The following is a 22,574-nucleotide window of genomic DNA, read 5'->3' on the forward strand; positions in this document are numbered from 1 at the left end:
TTCAGTTCATTTTCCTTATTTAATGAGGAAAAAGGGGACTAGTTAAGGTCTAACCTAACTGAAATGAATAAATATAAGAAAGATCATTCTTGCCAAGATTTCCAGTCAGCTTTCCAAACCAAAACAAGTTCCAACTGGGTTGGAGGAAACCCAACATTTATGATTTACTTAAACCCCAAACTAAAGCTTGCAAGTTTCACTGTAACTGATTTTTATGATGTGGCATATTATAAACCAAGCTTTCGTATGTTATTTCACATTCTCAGACCCAAGAAAAAATTATTTTTCATCAGAAACTGAGACTTTTGAACAGAAAAACTCTAAGAATATATAACCTTATTTAACCAGTTACTAAGCTAACTTTACACTTAATGATTTTCATCTGAAATAGGTTAATGATTCCCAAAATGGCCTAATTGGCAGTATTGTTAAGGATGAGTTACGATGACCATTTTCAGAGTAAAACACTCTCACATGTTCTCTACATGAGCTGGGGAAAACAGTGCTTGTAAAGAAACAGTACTTTGTGAACAGTACCTGGAGGCCCACACGAATTCTTTTTGTTAAAGCACCCTCTGGGAAAGATGCTTGGACAAGGGGTACCGTAGTGCTACTCAGAATTCCACCTTCAGGACCAATCTGGTTGCTTTCCTGCTTAATCCGTGAAACAACTGCAAAATACTGGGGAAAATCCTTAGTGATGATCCTGCAGATGCGCTTTTTCCCTAACTCTTCTGGGCTGTCAAGTTCTAAGAAGAGAATAAATGAAAAAAAAAAACTATAAGAATAAATATAACTACAGAACACCTTGAGAGAAACTTTCAGATAATTTTTATTTTATTTTTTAAACATTAAAAATCGTACATGCCAGTGGTTTACCATATGATATTTCAATTCATATGTACATTGTGATATGTCTAAGTCAGGTTAAATATATCTATCTCCTCCAACATTTATCATTTCCTTATGGTAAAAGCTTTCAAAATGTTTCTTCTAGCTTTTCAAAATGTATAGTACACTTCTGTTATTCATAGTCACCCTACTGTATAATAGCAAACCAGAAATTTTGTTTTTTAATGAATTTATTTATTTTGGTACTGGGGATTGAACCCATGGGTGCTGTACCACTGAGATACATCCCTAGCCTTTTAAAAAATCTTTTATTTTTTGAGATAGAGTCTTGTTAAGTTGCTGAGACTGGCCTCAAACTTGTTATCCTCCTGCCTTGGCCTCCTGAGTTGCTGACACAGGAACTTCTTATTCCTCTCTGTTAACACAGTGTCCATTGATCAAACTCTTCTCAACCCTCTCCTAATCTTCCCCACCTGTAGTCACTACCATGCTATTTTCAACTTGTATGAAATCAACCTTTTGAGATGCCACCTTACAGTGAGATCATGTAGTACTAGCTTATTTCACAACTTTGATGGCTTTCTATTCAGTAGCAGAAACATTTTTTTTAATGATAGAAAACTATAGTGACCATAATACCAAGCTTTACAAAAATATTATAAAGGTATTGATATATGGTATTTGCAGAAAAATATTTTTCTATTGAGGAGAAACAAACATCTTCGAAAACTGATAATAACCACATGCAGGTAAATTTCTACTCTTGAAGAGATTGCTCATTTTGTGATTATTTACAACAGCTGACAGAAGTAGGAATGAGTCACAAAAAAAGTAAGGCCTTACATGAAAGTGAATAAGAACTATGTGTGGGAATAGGAGGAGGAAGAATAGGCCCGGGCAGCTCGCAGCTCGCTGCCTTCTCTGAAGAGATGCGGGGGGGGGGGGGGGGGGGGGGGGGATGGGGGGGGGGTGCGGCAAGCGGCTCTTCCCTCTCCCCACCGGCTCTTCCCTCTCCCCACCGCTGCACTCCGGGCCCCAGTGTAATGAGGGTCACCCCTCCCCCCAGCTGGCCCGGGAGGGGGCGCGGGGCACGGTTGATGCTGGCCCAGGATGGATCAGACCTGTTAACTATATAAGAAATTGTCACCAACAATAAAAAAAAAAAAAAAAAAAAAGAAAGAAATTGTCTGCTGCCCTTTTCCAATCCAGTGAATTTAGATGCCCCTGCAGACAAGGACAGCTCTTTCGGATGATCAGACTCCAGTACCAGTACATTAGGAAACATGCTAGAATTACCTGGAACGTCATCATCATCATCTACTTCACAGGAATTGCCATTTGTAAGCAGTTTTTGGTACAAATTAAATATATACATGAATGTATATACACAGGCCATTTAAAGAGAAGCTTAAAACTAATTTGTTTTTTGGTTATCAGTTCACAGCTGAAAGCTAATGATAAGCTTTAATGGTGGAAATTTTACTTTGATTTTAAAATTTATGTCTTATGAGTGGTTCCTTTTAGCTTTTCCCAATAAATCTCCATTGAGGATTGGCAAAAAAAAAAAAAAAAAAAACCTATGTATGTCTGAAAAACTCTAGAACTTCATTTGAAACTCTCTTTCAAATGTTTTTAAATTATCCAAATGATTAGTATCATCAACATCAATTTCTGTCTGCCACTGATAGGCATCGAGATCCATCCATCCACAAGTGGACACCTTTCTTTCTGTTTATTTCCAAACCTGCCTCTTCCCCTGTAGGTCCAACTCTGGAAAGGGACAAATAGTTTGCCCAGTCCTTCCATCTAAAACTTTTACTCACTTTTCTTCACACTTTGCATCTAATGGTCAAAGTCCAATTGTTAATATTTTGGAAATGGCTCATTCTCCTGCCCCACACGTTTGATTGTTCAGGCCCTTATTTCAGCTTTCGTACACTACACTCAAGCCACCTCCTAACCATCTCTTTTCTACTCTTTCCCCAGACTCTAGCCCATCTCCTAAAGTACAGCCAAATTTTATACAGAATTCTGGTAGGTTTAGCTATAATGAATGATACTTAAACTTGAAATCAGAAAGCAAAAAATGGCTTATTTAAAAAATGTTGTTCTGAGTCCTAGTCTTTTCCACTGGGAACTGCTTGGGTTAGCAGACAGCTAGAATCCTAGGGAAAAGAGACCCTCACCAGCATCAGTGGAAGGTTGCAGGGTTAAAAAGGCAGAGTAGTGTGCTTGGATAGGAGTTCATCATTAACAGCTATCATTGGCTTCTCTAAAGTATCCTAAAATTTACATAGCTGAAGTTGTTACTTTTTAACAAAATAAAGGGAAAAATTCCCAATCCTCAGGTGATGGGGGGATTGATTTTGGTTTTTGTGTTTACCACTTCATATAGTATTCTCTTCATATCTCTGATACATGCAGTACACATTCTATTGTTCCTTAACTGTTATATTTCTGCCTCCTTTATCAGATACCTTTGGCTGAGATCATGGCTAATTTCAAACTAAATTTTCTAGAAAGGCAAAAGACATGATTGGTTCAATGATGTCTTCTCATTTTACAGATCAAACTCTGAACTTCAAGATAGAAAGATAAAATTAATTGTCAACTAGGAAAAAATATAGTTTAACCCAGATAAAAAATGGAACTGAAAGTTTGCTTTTTGTTTCCTATAGTATCTCCTTTTCCTCTGCAAACCTAAACACTGGAGAGATCTTAGTGAAGGAAAATAGAAGAGTTAGACCAAATTATGTGCTATGCATGCATGAATATATTACAATGAATCCCATATTATGCCAATTTTTAAAATTACCAAAAAACCGTACAAAAAGTTTAGTATAGAAAAACAGGAAGGAATCAGACTTTGCTCAGGAGAATATTCTAGGTGAGTTTTCACCTATGCAATAATTGATAGGAAAGAGTTTTCCACATAAAGCAAATATCTTTCCCACTCCATTATTTGGCTTATGCAAGAGAGTGTATTCCCAGAATTCATACTTTCTGCTGCATCTTAGAAAGTTTTGATAATCTGTTTAAATTGCTGGGCAGCATATCATCAGCTTAAGCAAGTATTTTTTTCCTTAAGGCACCAAAATGTTATTATGCTTCTTTCAAAATGACTCTGGAATCCTTATAGCGCAAGCAGTTTAAGGAGACTGCGTGAAATTGCATCTTTCAAACAGGACAGAATTCCTAACTCTGCATGTAATAAGCTGTGCATCCTGAGAATGTGAAACTTGCTCAGGACCAGTCTGGAACCACTGGGGAAATGAAGCATCCTTTGGGTGGACTGGCAGTATTGTGCACTTCTTGGCTGTGTGTTGTGGATATGGGTGCATATATTTGTGAGGAGTTAAGACAGAAATAGCTATATTGCTCCTAGAAACTATAATAGCAATGCACTAGGAAGGGCTACCAGTTTGGATAATGAAAGCAGCCTGGCCACACCTCACACTGTGTCACCACTGACATTAAGATATTAAAGACCCCCAAGTCTAAAGTGAGCACATACATTTCAGATGCTGCGGGTGAGTGGTCAATGGAGCAGGTGATTTCTAACCATATAAAACAGAGAAGTCCCAGGAAAATCTCCACACTTCACTTCTGACATCTTTTAGGATTTGCAGGGGATCACCTACATTGTGCCCGCTCTATTTTAAAGCTTTTAAAAAATCTTCTGTAACCATTAAAACACACATGGTAGTGGACCTCCAATGTATACATTAACAAGTATTTGGAAGATAAGCCTTGATTTAAAAGTACACCCAATGTGGCAGTTTATGGCAGTAAAGTAGGCAAGTGGGAACAATAAGGGCCCCCATACACTTTTCCTGAAATAGGATCATACATATGGCCTTTTTTAATATTCAGATTTCCTGGCCTCAGACTGATGAAATGGAGAACAATATCTTCTCTGGTTCCTTTAAACCAGGTTATATTCTGTTTGTGTGCTTAAAATATTGTAACTTTTCCCCTGAGAATAAAAGTCTAAGTCTAGAAGTGTAAAGAATATTAAAAAAGAATTACTTCAGTATTGGTTTATAAAAAGAGGCATAATTCCTTTAAGAGTTACAGTTAAAGACTAGGCTATTAGATTCTAGGAAAGTGCATAATTTAGAAAATTAAATGATGTAGAGAGTAAATAAGTATGAGGACGCAAGAGGTGAAGGTGACCAGTTAGTAAAGTCACTACTAGAATTTTCACCTGAAAGTCTGTGACATGATGTTACTGATCAGCAACAGGACAGAAATTAATTATGATATATTCATACCGTGGAATACTGTGCAGTATTAAACAGAATGAGGTAAGAGGGTCTAATTAAGGTTTTAATATGCAAATCTCCAAACACATTAAAAATTGCCAAAAATATGATCTCATAAAATTGACTAATTACATCTTTACATGGTTCATATAAAAAGGTAGGGGAAATGGAGATGGAAGAGAAAAATTGTGAATTATAAAGAATATATACTCATGAATTATTATATATTTAACACAAATATTAAAGATATATAAACATAATAAATAACTAAATACAGTATAAACATTTTACTTTTTCTGGTGTTTTTTTTTTTTTTTTTGCTTTAACAAAAAGGAAACTGGCCAGGCATGGTGGCAACACATACCTATAAATCCCAGCAACTCAGGAGCTGAGGCGGGAGGAGTGTAAGTTCAAAGCCAGCCTTGGCAATTTAATAAGGCCCCATCTCAAAAAAAGTGGGGAAGGGGGTGAACTGATTATGTAGTTCAGTGATAGAACTTCCTGGGTTGTTCCTGGGGATGGGGGAGGGAAAGGAAACTGAAATAGAGTGACCTAAATGACCTTAGCTGAAAGTGTGAAAACAGATAACTAAAGACACAGCTGGCTGGAGAAGGCTTCAGTTGGGAATGAAGGACAGGTTCTCAACACTCGGCTATTGTGACACCCTGACTTGTGGTCATGATACCCAGCATCATGGGCACATTCTCTTAAGGCTTTTGATTCTAAGGAAGTTATCAGTATGTATTATAAATTAGGGCTTATATTCATAAAATGCAAAGAAAACACACTACATTACATGCTGTTTGATGCTGAGGATTCTGTCTCTGGTAGGTGCTCAGCTGGTATCCAGTGAAGAAAGAAATCAACTGGGAATTAGTAAGATTCAGTGTAATTCCTTAAGTTGTACTCTGCAATATATGTCGTAGCAGAAAGTGGTTGGCGTTTCATAGTTTTTACAAAAGACTGTGCATGAAAAAGTGGATCTAATCTTTCTACTTTTCAGTCTACAGTGAAGTTTATTATGTTTATGTGTTTATAATTCAAATTAATGAATGTTTCAATGAATTAAAAATTAATGAGAATATAAATTCCTCTGAAAATTTTGTGTTGCAAACATAAAAAGTATTTCAGAGAAGTCATATTTTCAGACAAATAGCAATGAAGTCTGATAATCTAAAAGTGAACAATGCCTGTATTCTTTCTAGGATTGGACTTTTTTGTATTGAGATATTTAAGTAGACTGTTACTTAGGTCAGAGAAGCAGAAATATATTACCAAGAATCTTTGTTTTGCTCTCATCCTTTACACACAGAGAAAAGCTTAACAAAATAATCTGTAGCTTAATGTGACACTTGTATCATATTCACACAGAGTCCCTAACACCTTGCACAGTATGTCCTAACCTGACTAGATAGTAGAAATGCAAGTACTAACTGTCAAATCATAGATCCCTACACTTCCCAAGTGGAGATTCTGACTTGGGGGAAGAACATGGAAATCTATTTTTCACACTCACTTAAGGAAACTTTAATGATTTGACACAATGGGAAGTGAGGTTTTCATGGACTCTAATCTTGTACCTGGCCTTAAAAGTTCAGAATCCAAATTATTATTTTGGTACTGGAGATTCAAGCCAGGGATGCTTTACCACTGAGCTACATCTTCAATCATTTATCTATCTATTTTTGAGACAAGTTCTCGATAAGTTGCAGAGGCTGGCCTTGAATTTGCAATCCTCCTGCCTCAGACTCCTAAGCCAGCAGGCTCAGCCGGAAACAAATTATTAAAAATAGAAGAGAATTCTATGAAAAATAGCTCAAGGATGGTTCAATATGAGAAGGGTATCTTAAGTGGCAATGAAATATCCATTACTTTTAAATGGTTTTGGTTTTTAAAAGAAAATACTAAACTACTCCATAGCTGGGATATTAAAGAAGAAAATGACCTAAATTGCTGTAAGATAAACAATGAAACATAAGCCTAAGTTTAAACATAAGTGCTTCTTATCTTTAAGGTAACTCGTAATCCCTCTCCCTGTCTCTTGTTTTAATCTGTTACTAGGAAAGTTTTCACACACACGTGGAAAAAAAAAAAAAGGATTCAAGGGAAAAGAGAGGGGAGTACTAAAACAGGTAGTTTAGATTACTGAATATCTACTTTGGGCATGGCCAATTATTATCTTGTTCACAACAGCATTTTGGCAACATAGGTATCTGAAGTTTAAGAAGGCTTACTTCCTGGTTAAGTGGCATAACCAAACTGATTTGGTTAGTTTTAGAGCTCAGATTAACAATGCGGTCTTAAAAAAGGAGGTATAGAGATGAAGTCAGAAAGATGGACTTTAAACATTACTTAACATAGTGTCTTTAGAGACTGTCTACTGGGCACATGGGTGGTGACTGATCAATGAATGAGTAATGAAGAGATTAGCAAATACCTTGAGTAAAAAGATGACATGACTTCTAAGTGGCTCAAAGCCCTGATTACAGCAGCACTAGTGTTATAAAGCCTTCTTGCCTCATTAGTGATCAACAGTAATTCATTTAGTTTATTTGAAAAAGGTGGGACAGCATCTTCTGTAATTGAGGATCATAAAATGCTTTGTGAATATAAATGGTTATGGAGACCATAATACAAACATGAGTAATAGAATGAAATCGTATGCATACTAAAAGTTACTCTTAAAGCTTTCAAATGATCATGCTGAGTAGTTCCGCTTCTTATGTGAGTGTAATTAAATGTTATCAAATGGGGACAAACTCTCTTTCCTGTTTCAAACTAGGTTTTGAATGGTTATATGTGGCTCGGTCAGAGTGTGAATGATTTATAGAGAGAATACAAATGACGTCAGAAGTTTCACTAAAGATGATATCTATATCTAGGGATAATTTCTGGTCAGGTAAATGCACTCTTTAGCTTATTCTTCTAAGAATGGAGTATTTGATATTGTGAGGTAGGAAAAAAAAGACTCATAGCGTTAGAATTAAAAAGGGAAAACTAGCTATTAGGAATCTGTGGAAAGCCATTATAAACGGGTACCCTAGTTTAAATCCAGCTCTGTGAAGAGTACACATGAACTTTGGCCAACTTACTTAACTTCTCTGAGTCCTTCTTACCTATAAGATAAGGATAAGACATGTCCTCTGGGATAGATATACTTAAGTAAATGTCAGAACGCCTCCTTTACACAATTGTGTCCACATAATGAATTAGAAAGGTTATATATTCTAAGGTCACACGGTTTTGGAGGGCCAGAGAGCCAGTCTCTAGTAGATCTAAGGTCATATGCCAGTTGGATTTTTAAAAAAATTATCACATTATCTCAGCTTTATATCTTTATAGAATATAAATCTGAATTGCTATAATTTCAGTTTCATTTAATTTTTAAAATAAATTTTACTAATTGCAGAAAATATCAGATAAACTGGAAGAAATGAAGAAAATAAAAGATAAATTTTTAAAAAATAAATTTACAATATTCAACTCTAGTTGTAGAATGTGTTGAACATTATGTGCCTGTAATATATTCACTGATATATTTTAGAAAATTACATTCATCCTGTTGAGATGAAAGTCCAGTCCTTCTAAACATGCAAATTCTGTAACACATTCACCCAAGATGGTACAGGGAAAAAGCTTCAAATGATATAACCTGATCCTTCTTCCTCAGAGTAAACATAAAGAGGTACCAAAACTCCATTATGTCACTCTTCAGTCCTTTGTTAAGAACAGGGCTACATCATCCATGGGGAAACAATATAATTCTATCTTCAAAATCCAGGATACATAGTCAATGCATATATAAAATAGTACATCATACATAATGTCCTTTTTCGGAAGTGTATTGGGGATTGAACTTAGGGGTGCTCTACCACTAGGCTGTTATTCCCAACCCTTTTCATTTTTTGAGATAGGGTCTTGCTACATTGTAGACGTTGGCCTTGAAATTGAGACCCTCTTGCCTCAGCCTCCGGAGGTGCTCGGATTATAGTTAATGTGCCACCATGCTGGCCATATATAATGTCTTAAAGATAAACACCATAAAAGTATATGTATGAAGACACGAATGGTGTGACTCTACTTTGTGTGCAACCAGAGAAATGAAAAATTGTGTTCTATATGTGTACTATAAATTGAAATGCATTCTGCTGTCATGTATAACAAATTAGAATAAGTAAGTTTAAATAAATAAATCAATTATTCGGTATGTGTAGCTTATGGGGATAACTATAAATGCTGAATAACTGATTTATTCTAAGGGCTCAGATCTCTGCATCTGGCACACTGGCCTCTACTCACATCAACACACAAGGTAGAGAAGGTGGGTTCCCAGCCTCTCAAAAGGCTAACAGTACTGCTGTGCCTGACATATGAACAGGGTGTCTAATTCCCTGTTCTGACCCATTAATGTTTGACATCTAACTGACATCCATACATAAAGACACATATAAAACTTGGCATAATTGCTTAATGCTCATTTGCTTTGGTCCAATTTTCATTTCCTACATAGGTAACTGGTTTGGGAGACTATTCTGGTACAGTTTCATTTTATAATGTGATACTGACTTAAAATGCCAGTTTTATGGCCATAGACTGCAAATAGGCCAATATTTTGCTATGACTTGTTTTCAGTACTTCATGTTAAAATTCTATTTATTTTTAGTTTTTGTACCCAATCCTGATTTGGTTAACAATTTATTTTGTGTGTGTGTGATTTTTACAAAACTGTTTCTATAAGATTTCTCCACCAGATGGTGCTGTGTACAATTAAAGCCACATTTTCACTATTCTGTTTTTAACTACAATGACTTGACATTTTTAAGATTACTGTTTGTCTAATGGTTGATAAATGAAAAACATAATGAACCAATAAAAACGTGAAAAAATTAGAGACAATTTAAAATAACATGAATCAAAGTGGAAATTTTAAATTGAGAAATCTAAGTTTGCTGATAAAGATATAAATTTGGAAAATTTATTTTCTGTTACATAATAGGTACCAATTTCCCTTTCCACTTCAATTTAAAGGAAAACAACAGTATTATTATTTACTATAAAATATATGACCTTAGGAACTTCATTTGCTCTCATCTGAAAATTAAGAACAAGTGAAAAATTATTATTCTTGCTTTATAAAATTGTTTGAGGAACTTCACCATTTTATTCCACTACAATGATTGGGATTTTATTTTTCTTTTCTTCTTTGGTACCGGGGACTGAACCCAAGGGCACTTAATCACTAAGCCACATCCCCAGCCCATTTTTAAAATTTTATTTGGAGACAGGGTCTTACTAAGTTGCAGAATCTTTGAACTTGTGATCCTCCTGCTTCAGCCTCCTGAGCTTCAGGGATTACAAGAGTATGCCATCTGGACTGGGATTTTAAATTGATGGCACAGATACTTAGGAAGAAATAATTGTTTTTAAAACCTAATAGTTATATAAAACAAAGTGTATACAACATCTAGAGCAGCACTATGTAATAGAAATATAATGCAAGCCAAGTATGTAATGTTAAGTGTTATTATAGCCACACCTTTAAAATAAAAAGGATTTGGCCATGGTGGCAGGAAGGTTGCAAATTCAAGACCAGTCTCAGCAACTTAATGAGACTCCATCTCAAAATAAAAAATAAAAAGGGCTGAGGACAAAGCTCAGTGGTAAATCGCTATCCCCAGTACCAAAAAAATAAATAAATAAATAGATAGATAAATAGGAGGTTGGGGGTTAGCTCAGTGGTAGAGCACTTGCTTAGCATGTGTGAGGTCCTGTGTTTGATTCCCAGCACTGCAAAAGTAAATAGATAATTAAATGGATCTGATAAAATAATAATAATTAATATTCTAATTATTATAATTTTGCTAAGGATTAAACCCCAGGTTCTTGCACATGCTAGGCAAATGCTCTACCACTGAGCTGTATCTCTAGCCCCAGTGAAATTAATTTTAATGACATTTTATTTAGGCCAATACATCTAAAATATTATTTCAATGTACAAACCCTGTCAAATTATTAATGAGATACATATTGAAGAGGGTAGGGATCATGTATCTGGTATATTTTATATATGCAGCCCATTTCAATCACTACTGGGCCATTCTAATGGCTCTGCAGCCACAGGCATATACTGGCTACTATACTGGACAGTGCCAGATCAGAACATTTCTCAAGGTCTTAATTCATATGTTAAGGACCTCTAAAGAGGAAGGATCCATCTACTAATAAATGTCCCCAGGTCCAACATAACCACAGACTAAAATACTCTTTGAGATCTGACTTTGGAAGCACAATTTTAACATGTTTAATTCAGTTCTGAGAGTTTAATTAAAATAAGGTTTTCACTAAACTCAAAAAGTAGATTAAATCTGGTATACTATTTGGGGTGGTAAATGTTTGTTTTCTGTTTTGCAGTCTTTTTCTGTGCCAAGAATACACTAATTGATAAGAGCATAAACAGCTCTCTCTATCTGCTGCCAAAAAAGTTGCTCTTGAAACATGATACCTTAGTGGTAAGGGCAGGTTCTTTGCACCCAGACCAAATGCCCTCTATGTTAATCTAGCCTTCTTACTTCAAGAGAACTTTGCTACACACCTGCTTCATTAACATAACCAGATGACTTTGTCCCTGGGCTTGCTTAAGAGTGCTAGAAGTAGGTCTTATTTCTCTACTATTTTGCAGCTAAAGTTTTTCCTAAACATATGCTATATCTTTTTAAGTCAGACAAGAACTGAGAGGGTATCATTATTAATAATGAAAAGCTTAAATACCAGTTGACATTTTTGTGACAGTTTTGTTCTACACAAAGCACTTCTCTAGGCATCCTTCATTTGAGAGCATACAGGAGGGCAAAGGAGTGCAGTAGAAAGACAAGTGGGTGTGGAAACAGAAGCCCAAATATTGGAAGTTTAGGTTCTCCTATTTACTATTTCCTGACTGGATGGTGGGGGTGGGGTGTTATGTCTAGCCCATGGTGTCCTCGTGCAATATGGGAAAGGGTGCCCACATGAGGCAAGTAGACAGCTTGGCAAGCAAATAGCAGCACTGAACAAATTTGAAAAGAGTGCCCATTTGTTCTTGGGCCAGTGCCAAAGCAATGGAGTGGTAAGTCAGAGAGGCAGGAAGTCAGACTCCACTTGCTCTCCTTACACAACTTAACATGGTCTCTTTGACTGTGACTGAACACTGGGCAAGCAATGTTCAAGCATCAGGGAAGGTGGTATGAATTTAACATAGAGTAGCTCCTCTGCTGCCCATTAATTCACTCTGAGGCATCCTCCCTGCACACACTTAAACTAAGTTGTAGAGAGAGTGAGCACTTGGTTAGGGTCACTTAACTAATAAGTGGTAGAGACAGAATGGGAATTCTGATCTATGTAACTTCCACAGATCATGGTCCCAATCACATTACTAAGATGAGCAAATTCTCTTCTTCCTGGCTTTTCCTGAAGTTGTTTTATAATTAAATTTAAGTACATGGAAAGGCTTTGTACATTTTAAAACACCACAGAACATATCCAAACTTTACAATTTTGTTGTTTAGTAAAAATCAGTGATCAAAATAATGGCTAAGATGATTTTTATTTTTTATTATTTTGGTAATGGGCATCGAACCCAGGGCTACTTCACCAGAGCTACACCCAGTCCTTTTTGTTTTATATTTTGAGACAGAGTCTTCATAAGTTTCTGAGGGTCTTGCTAAATTGCTGAAGTGCATTGATCTTGTGATTCTCCTGCCTCACCCTCCTGAGTCACTGGGATTACAGGTGTGCTCTACTGTGCTCAGCCTAAGATAATTTTTAAAGACTTGGGTATTAAAATTTTCAGACCAGAGAGTACAATGGGACTGGTAATTAGCATGTAGACTGGTTATTAAGTAGCATACAGAATTCATGTATGCAAACGGAAGTTTAAAAAGGAAACATTTATAATAAGATACACATTATCACGGATCATATATATATATTTGGCAGATGAAGCCTAATTGTTATGAACTATGGAAATTAATAAGTTAAATAAAATAATCATAGGCCAATTTACTTCTCTTTTCTTAAGGAAATCTTGAGGGATCTGGTCACTGGTTTATTTCATGCACGGCTTTTCTCTTGTTAACGGTAATCCAGGAGCAAAAAGGAGAGAGGCCCAGAGTGGAGAGATAAGAACACAAAACACACAACCTTCTCTGTGGCACTTATGCTTCTGGCCCACTAGAGGTTTGACTAGCTGGACGATCCAGGAAAATAACAGGTTAGCTTCTTTTAAACAGATAGATTGATTTCTATTTTTGCTTGGTTTTGGGGGGGGGTGTTCTGATAAGAATGACATATCTGTGGGGACAGGAGTGTGGAACTTAAGACTTGAATTTGGTACAAAATCAAAGCTTCAGTTATAAAATGTGTTATTATTCCTTATTATTATTTTTAAATTTAATACACATAAAAACCACTGTGCCTTGAAAATTTAGTTCTCATTTTTGCTCTCATAGTCTGTAGGGCTTGATTCCTTAAACCTGGAAGTATTTATAATTCCTTTTAATTATCTAAAATAGAATCAAATTATATCTGGTCTTTAAAAATGTAGCAAAGAAACTCAATCTGCCATTTCCAGGATAACACACAAAATCCAGGGCAGAGAATTATATCACTGTTTCTTTAACCATTGGCACAGCTGTGTTTGGGACACCATTTGTCTAAGCAAAGACAGAACTTAATCCTATTTGAAAACTGACTTATTAAAAACAAAACACATTATGTGATGTGTGAAATAATAAAAGCACACCCCCCAAAAAAAGAAACCTGAAAATTTGAAAAAAAAATTGACTTTTGCCTGATAGGTCATACTATATATATAACATATGCTCAAAAATGAAGAATGTATTATTAGAGTATTCAGTATTCTTGCTAAAAATGCACTGTCCAATGAGGTTGCCACTGGCAATGTGGCTATCTTAAATGAATCAAAAACAAAAAATTAACTTCCTCAGTTGCATGATTTACATTTTAAGTGCTCAAGAACCATGTATGACTACAGATTACTTATTTGGACAGCACAGGTGTAGTACATTTCCATCATCATTAAGTTCTATTGGGTAGCACCGTCTTAGAATAGTTAGTGTTCTTTGAGAATAGTATCAGCTTTTCATTTTTTTTTTTCAAATTCAAGTGTTCTGCTATTTTTCTTTCTCCAGGAGATAAATATTAATGAAGACTGGGGTAGAGGAAACAGACTAGAGAGACCTTTCCTCCAGATGGCTTATACTGTATATCTTTCTGTCTACTACCTCTGTGCTTGACTCTGGTGACAAGAGGAAGAAGGTATGTATCTTGCCTTCAAGGAACTTACAGTATCAAGTAGTTATCCATTAAAAGAAAAGTTTTTTTGTAGTAGACAACACATTTTCAAAACCACTTTAGTATTTAAGAAATACTGGGTCCTTAAAAATATTTTTCATACTTTGTTTTTTTTAAAAGGATGACTATCATCTATAGAAAATCCATTCCTCTTAATCTCTCCATTTTTTAACCTGAATCATCAGGTTAAAAATTCTTTCAGCACTTCCACAAATGCTAATTCATTCTAAGTATTTATTCTTTTAAAAACTTTTGACTGTGTTTCTCTTCATGTCATGTAAGAGAATGACTATCTGTCATGCTTTAGAACAAGTTCAGGTAATACTAATTAGAAATTTTAATCCCCACCGAATGTTCCCATTCTTAAGAAATTACTTGAATTTGTAGATAGCATGTAATATAAATATTAGTATATGCATATTCCTTAAATAGCATATATGCATTAAATGTACCTGATCCTAATCTAGACCCAATCTAATCTGGACCAAACTTGGAAGTCTGTAGCAATTTTCCACTGTGGGTTTGTTTTCTTCTTCACAGGGTGACACATTTCTAAAATAAGTGGGATACAGTTAAAACTCTTGAAAATATAGAACCAGATTTCATCCCCAGTGCTTCTAATTAGTAAGTTAATCTTAGATAATTACTTGACTTCTCTGAATTTTAGTTCCTTTCCCTGTAAAGCAGGAGTAAAACGACTGAGTTTATAATGCTATATTTTCTTTTTAAACTTTTCATATATAAAGGCAGTTACCGGTGCCTCATGAATGCTGGATTTCTCCAATTATTAGTTTCTATCTACCTGGCTATAAAGCATCTTTAACATTCATGGTTGGTAGTGACCATATCTTTTTTTTTTTTTTTTAAGGTGCTGAATCCCAATCTTTACTTGTGAAGTTAATCATATATACTTTTCATTTTGGCAGGCTCACAGTATTTTGTGGTTACAAGACAGGAATCATTATTCAAAGAAACAAAATGTTACATAGCTACAATTAGATAAGAACAATGTATCTTAACTTATGCATAAGCAAGCATTTTTACTTTCAGTTCACATTTTGCTTTGAGCTGTTTCTGCTTAGCTTTTAATAATAGTTAGAAATGTCGCAGACTATTGGCCTACACCTTGACTATTCTTTCTTGACTTACTGACTAGAACCGGTGCTGTGGTTATGGCAAGTGTTTAACTTGAAAGAGAGGCTACTAATTTTAATCAAACAAGAGTAAGAGCACAAACCATTGTGCACAGGAACAAGAACAAGTTACCTAGTACCAAGCACTAATCTGTCTTTTTTTTTTTTTTTCATTTTTTTTTATTGGTTGTTCACAACATTACAAAGCTCTTGACATATCATATTTCATACATTAGATTGAAGTGGGTTATGAACCCCCAATTTTACCCCAAATGCAGATTGCAGAATCACGGTAGTGACCATATCTTATACAAAACTTTTGGCATGACATTTTTTTTCCCTTGTAGAATGAATATAACGGTGACAGTAACTGAAATTTATCAAGGGCTCACTGTGTGAAAAGGACTATTTCTGAAATATGAGCACTTCACATAAATATTTATTATTTTTAATAGTAATTCTATAAAGCAAGGAGGGTTCCCCCTGTTTTACCCAAGAAAAAGGCACACAGGGATTAAGTGACTTGTCCAAGCCATCCTTCAAATACTGTTTGTCTAGCTCCTTTGTCTACGTTCTGAACCTGCAAGAAACCCTGTTAGATACATTCTAAAACTCAATGAATTAATAAATATGAATTTTATAGGATGTGAATTACATCTCCACTAAAGCTATAATTTAAAACAATGGCTGAATTTGCAGTGATTAGGAAGTAAATACAAAGTAAAAAGATCAGCTCTGACATTTTTGTCTATAGCATCAGATTTCATGAGCTTGGTTCCCCTCCCTCTCACGTTATTTAAGGAAATCTCTGTCAAATAACTACTCTCAAAACCAGTCTACTATCAATGTCTACTAAGAAAAACTGCTATGATTCTAAGCATCAGACATCCTAAAATAAGATTTGTTTTGCCGTTCTTACTAGGTCAAAGAATAAGACACCAAAACACCACAGACTCCAATAATTATCTTGAAACTTATTTTTTAAACTTGTTATGGCCCAAGCAATATTAAAAATTCAGAAAGAATATTGAAATACACTGGGAGAAAACTGAATGAACTGAAAGAGTCTGGAAATAATAATTCCAAAAATAAAATGTGAACTTATTTTCTTGAAAATGCTCCACATGCTTCACATGCCTTTCATTATTATTTCATCTCACCTTATCCCTTTTGACTTAGAAAACTTTCTTGGGATTTGGAAAGTTTGATACATTTGATTAAAAACTAAAAGAATCACCAGAATATTGCACATCTGTAGTGTGTGGGGGGAGGGGGAAGAAGGACAGTTATTAAATTAAATGGAACTTTATGCCATAAATACTGAAAACCACAAATGCTGAGGAACTTGGATCCCAGCTTAAAATATAACAAAGAGAAGCTCAGGTACTGTTTCATTCATCCAGTAATTCCCTGTTTCTGCCTGCAAATACTGAGAGAAAAAAGGAGTCATCATTATTACCTTCATCCATGCCATTAAGTAATTCAGTTAAATCTTCGTTTTTACTGTCAAATTGATGTTCCTTCCATGTTTCACCATTTTCACTTCGAAGAACAATGAGTTCTCTCTCTTTTCCCCTCATGGACCCAAAGTGAGGAATTTCCACTATGACAGGGCTGGAAAAAAAATCCACATTATTTGGTATCAAATTAGATATATTTATATCTAAAACTACTCAAAAATGTTTCATCAACAATGTTTGACTGAAAATCAGAGGTGCCACTCAGGTTGGGAATGAGTTCAAAGCTGCAGAATCATTTGCTTGTTCAATAATAATATATTAGAAGCCTGATAACATGCCATCATTCATTCACTCACAAACAATTCTTGAAGGCCTACCATATGTTAGGCATTAAACTTAATAGGGGAAAATATTCAGCACCATGTACATAGGAAATTTGAATCAAGGAATTTAAAGATTAAAATAGGCCATAAGAAAGAAAGTTGTTCCATTTTTTTTAAACACAAGAAGGTATATTATACAAAATGCTAGTGATTTAAAAGGACACAGTCATTTATTTAAAAAAGAAGTTCTGTCAATTTCCTAATTTGAGAGATCACCACTACATTTTTCCCTTAGCAATAAAGCAATCCATTGAGCAATCTACTTGCTCCAGCAGTCAGTTTCCAAGACCCTCATGGCCTGTGTAGTTTCTCATATTTTGAATTTGTGAATAGGGAGTGGGCAGCTTCATTTCCTGGCTCTAACATAAACTGTATAGGAATACTGCAAACTTCCTGGAAAAGCACTTGTTGGTTTGAAATTGTCACATAAAGACTTAATAATTTTTGACAGTGTCCTTTTGCAAAGGGATGTAAAAAGAATGGCTGCAAATTGAAGATAGCCAATCAAGCCATGAGAAATAATTTTGTTAAATTTTATAATGGGATAAATACTAAAAAAGATGGATGGAAATAAGCAGACCACAATCACACACAGTTTATGTAGTTGGATTGTGCAGCTTTATTTTATGACATTTAAGTAGACAGTATCATTATTCTCCTACAGAGGTTGTATGTAACCTCATCTTTTAACCTATGTGTTCATGTACATGTAATAATAGGAGATATGGGTTTAAATAAGGAGAGAATAAAAAGGGATAGTAGTTGAAAAGATCAAATAATGAAAATATGAATATTTGATTTGTTTTTATAGAAATATTCATTTAAAATGGGGATAATTATAATTTTACTTTTAGCAAAATAGTCATAATTCAGATTAAGATTTTAAATATAATTTATTAATATTAGCCTCTATTCTTTAATAGGCAGAAACAAAAACAACTATTCCTAACAGTGCTAATAATTTCAAGAACTATTAAGATATTTACCACAATTTTTAACATCTTACTATTGCACATTAAATTTTATTTGTTTATTCTTTTGAGAACAAGATACAATCTTTGCAGGTTAATGTGTCAGATACTGTCTCTGTCAATATTGAAGGAATGTGGCTTTGCGTTTGACATTCAACAGTACTGGAGAGAAGGTATGAACAGGGCCTTTGACCAAGGTGAAAGCCAAGCATAACTTTTCATAACAGGTCTCTTCATGCAGACTGCCAAGGCAAATACAACAACCAGACAAGCGAACAAACAACAAACATCAACACATTTCAGCTTAAACAAGACAAAACAAAACAATTCAACAACAGAATATTGTTTGCTACCTAATTCAATGTCTTTAAATATCATGTAGTCCCAATACTTCTCAAAATCATTTTACTTATGAGTTTTTCTTTTCTAAGCCCATAAAGATTACAGAGTACTCGTAAGTACTTAAAAAAAAAAAGAAATAAAGATCTAATTATACACATAGAGACAAATATACACACATAGATATATATCATTGATAGCAAATGTTGATTCAAAGCCTGCAAATACCTTCTCTTACACTGGGCTAAACTTGAAGACTGTGAGTCTAGCTTAAAAAGTATATTCAGAAGAAACATTTCAAATTAAAGAAAGGTTTATAGAAGCACAAGGTTATGAAAGCAGAATGCTTGCAGTGAATTCCACATGCTTGAAAAGCACAAGATAGGTAGCGGTGCTACATTAAGTCAAGCCACTATGATTTTTTTTCTTTCAGTGACACACATCAACTGAAAGCATTAAAAAACTTAAAAAATAAAAATAAACTTAAGACAAGAATAAGACCATGAGTGTGACAGAAAAAAATTGAAAATGGAAAAAAAAATTGTAGACATTCTGTATCTTGTCTATAAAGATCCTACCCAATAAATTTTGTTCCTTGAGGCCCAAGCTGCAGGATTCGGCTAACCAAGCTCTCACCCTCATTTACAGGGGGAGGATTGGTAGGAAGATGCAGTTTACTGAATAACATCCATGCAGCAGGAAGAGAAACGAGAAGGGGAAATTATGAACAAACTGTCAGTCACGACAGAGCCTGCCTGATTTGCACCCAAGTGCCACCTCAGAGAACGAATTCAATTTATTTTTCCTTTTTATAAAGTACCATATCACAATGGACTGTGTCCCTAAAAATTATCCTTAAAAGGACATCCCCAGAGTAGACACTTATTTAATGAAGTGATAGAATTCCAGCATCTGTATGTTTTTCTAGGAATCGTGCCTTGACTTGCACGGGGGCCGATGGGGTTCCGTGAACTCGCTGAGCAGAGAACATGCTTCTCGGTTAGTAAAAGCCTTGACCAGCAAACTGAGTTAAGAAAGAACCAGCCTAATAGCCTCTCACAGAATCACACAGCTTTGTGACCTTTGACACTACACAAAAAGTATCCTCAATCAGGTCCAACTAAGTCATTTTAATAGTTAACTCCTTAAGTTAACAAGGGTAAAGAAAATAAAAAATGTGGTAAGAGGGCTAATATTAAAATCAGCAAAACTTACCCTAAAAATTGTGCCCCTGCAGGACCCATTTCTACCAGCCTACTGGCTAATCCCTCTCCTTCCACCATGGGGGGTGGGTTGGCCAGTTTATGTCTCTTTACCAAACGGCAGGTGATTCGGGTGGGGGCTGTACACTTGCGGGGAGGAATGATGATTCTCATCCCGTGGTGCCGACTTCCTCTCATGGAACCACCTCTTGCATCCACCATAAAGCTAACCAGAAACCTGTAGGGAGAAGACCAGAGGACAGACTTGAATCATCTCCAGAGTGGGTTTTCAAATTAGAGGTTACAGTTCAAAGTGACAGACAATGTAGCTATTGATTTCTCTCAAGGTAAATTGGAAGCAAATACAGTGGAGTCACATCAAACATGCATTAAACTTGTGCACTGGGCAAAAAGCTGAAATACAACTTACATTTGGTGGAACATGGCCTCCCAGAAACTGACCACTTTCTGAGATGCTCTCATTGAGGGAATAGAGAATCTCTCAAAGTTGGGATAAAAACTAGCTATTAAAAATGCAGCCATGATTTAAAAAAAAAAAAAAAAAACCAACACTGTCTGTGGTCTTTTTGGGTAGTTTAACGTACATTCAAGGTTATTTTAACTATAAGTGGTTTCTGCCATATGTTAACTATGTAATCTCTCTCCCCACTACAAGTAAGATGAAACTCCACAGTATGTCTAACATGTACAACTCATAAAGTATAGGAATATTTAACCATACCAACACTCTAGTTTTTACTAAGATGAAACAGAATATAAAAATAAAAGCAGATGACTAGATTTGCTAAGACAATTTTGATGGAAAGGGATTAAATAATTCCAGTATAAAAATGGAATTATAAAATAATCTATGTAAAATAATCTATATTTAGACATTGTATGCAGTAATACAAAAAGTAGAATATAGTCTTTTAAGAAAATGCCTCTAAAGTATATAATTCTGTCAATTGGTCTTTAAAGTTAGTAAGGAAAATATTTATTAACATGTAAGTATGGCAATATAAAGAAACTGTGTCAAATATGAATAAGAGTATATTGGAATCCCTGCTTCCTATCATGTATGAGCCCACCTATTGTTGTTCCAGAGTTCTACTCTGATGAACATAATTCAGTAAGTCCATCATATGGAACAGTGCATATCAGACAGGGGAACACAAACATATACTTCTTGCGTTCTAACTTTCATATGGGAAATATACTTATTACTAGAACAGCACCAAATATTGATAATGAGAAAGCTGTCTGAATTCTTACAGCATTTTTGGAGAAAAAAATAATCCCATCCATCAAAATTCTTTATGACATTTTCATCTAAACACAGTGCTAACATCCTGCAAATAGAGCTTAACCCCTTATGGGCTCTTTTCTGAAGAATGCTGGCTCTTGACCTTGGAAAGGATGACCTACCTCTTCAACAAAACAAATTAGCCTATAATCCCCATAGGGAGAAGAGCAACAGGATGGGGATAATTTTTCAACCAAGCAGATTTCCAGAACCAACTCTGCTCATCTTTAGGTGGATGTACCTTCACACCCTTTTTGCTTATTTATGGATTTAATTATTTCTCTCTGAATTAACTGTATGTTTGATAATAGTCTATCTGTTTTCAGAGACCGGGACCACTGATATTCAAGGGAAGAGGGGAAAAGACTCCTCTCCATTCAAAAGAAAAGATATTTGTTCACTTGTTCAAGTGCCTACAAGAATTATTTCCAATGCTAAATGATATGAGGCTCACTGGAAATTGCTCCGGGGTGCTTTCTTTTTCCTAGACACACACAATAATATGTATGTATATGTATAATACATATATGAAACTATTTTTTATTCAATAATTAATGTAATATTACAACAGTATAAAGAAGCCTATGACAAAAGTCTGATTTTTCTCTACTTAGTAGTAAAATATTTTCATTGGAACCAATAGAAACAAAATGGATTAAAAATGGTTCAAGACAAAAAAGTTCAAAATAAAAAGATGCAAGACAAACTTTGAGTTTGAAAATTCAGTTGTATTAGTACAAATCCCCATAGAATTTCCACTGAGAGGAGAATGTTTGTTGTTTGGTAACAGCTGAGTCTCAACAATATAGACAAGTGATTCAGATCAGGGCTATCTTGTTCCCTGCTTGACTTGTAGAGCTGTGCATAGTTCTAGCACACAGTAAACACATATGTTTATAGAATATTTATTTTGCAAGTGCAAAACTATTTTGTTATGTGTGCCTAGAAACTGCCTAGTTGTGACTTGGTTATTAACATTAATGGATGGATAGATGTGGATCTATAGTGATTGCAGCTGAGCACTCTGAAGGTAGAGTAAGGGTATCAAGTTTAGTTTAAAAACATCAGCTAGCTACAAAGAATATCGGAATCAAATGGACAAAATATGGCTAAAATGATTTTAATGAGAAACTAGAAGAATCTCTTTCTCTGTGTTCTCCGAAGCACACAGTGCTTGGTTGCTACTCTTAACAATCATTTCCTGTTCTAAGGTTTTTAACTTCATAGGCCAACAGACTGAAGAAAGGTAAGAATATGTGTTAGGCAGAATATAGGTCAATAACATTGTGAAATACAGTGATTTGTTTTCCAAACT

At 35.1% G+C, this 22,574-nt stretch overlaps 1 protein-coding gene across 25 annotated transcripts in view; it reads right to left on the reverse strand.

The window, feature by feature from the left end:
- Nucleotides 1-22,574, reverse strand: part of ANK3 (ankyrin 3) — a 508,367-nt gene that overhangs the window by 54,092 nt on the left and 431,701 nt on the right. For all 25 annotated transcript variants that reach the window (XM_081268444.1, XM_081268437.1, XM_081268443.1 and 22 more), the window contains 3 exons: nt 19,967-20,191; nt 17,058-17,212; nt 538-749 (listed from right to left, as the gene is read on the reverse strand). In XM_081268444.1, coding sequence (XP_081124570.1) covers nt 538-749; nt 17,058-17,212; nt 19,967-20,191 — 592 coding nt within the window. The remainder of the gene's footprint in view (nt 1-537; nt 750-17,057; nt 17,213-19,966; nt 20,192-22,574) is intronic.

Source organism: Spermophilus citellus, assembly GCF_964194105.1.
Source record: "Spermophilus citellus genome assembly, chromosome: 15".
NCBI classification, from domain to species: Eukaryota; Metazoa; Chordata; class Mammalia; order Rodentia; family Sciuridae; genus Spermophilus; species Spermophilus citellus.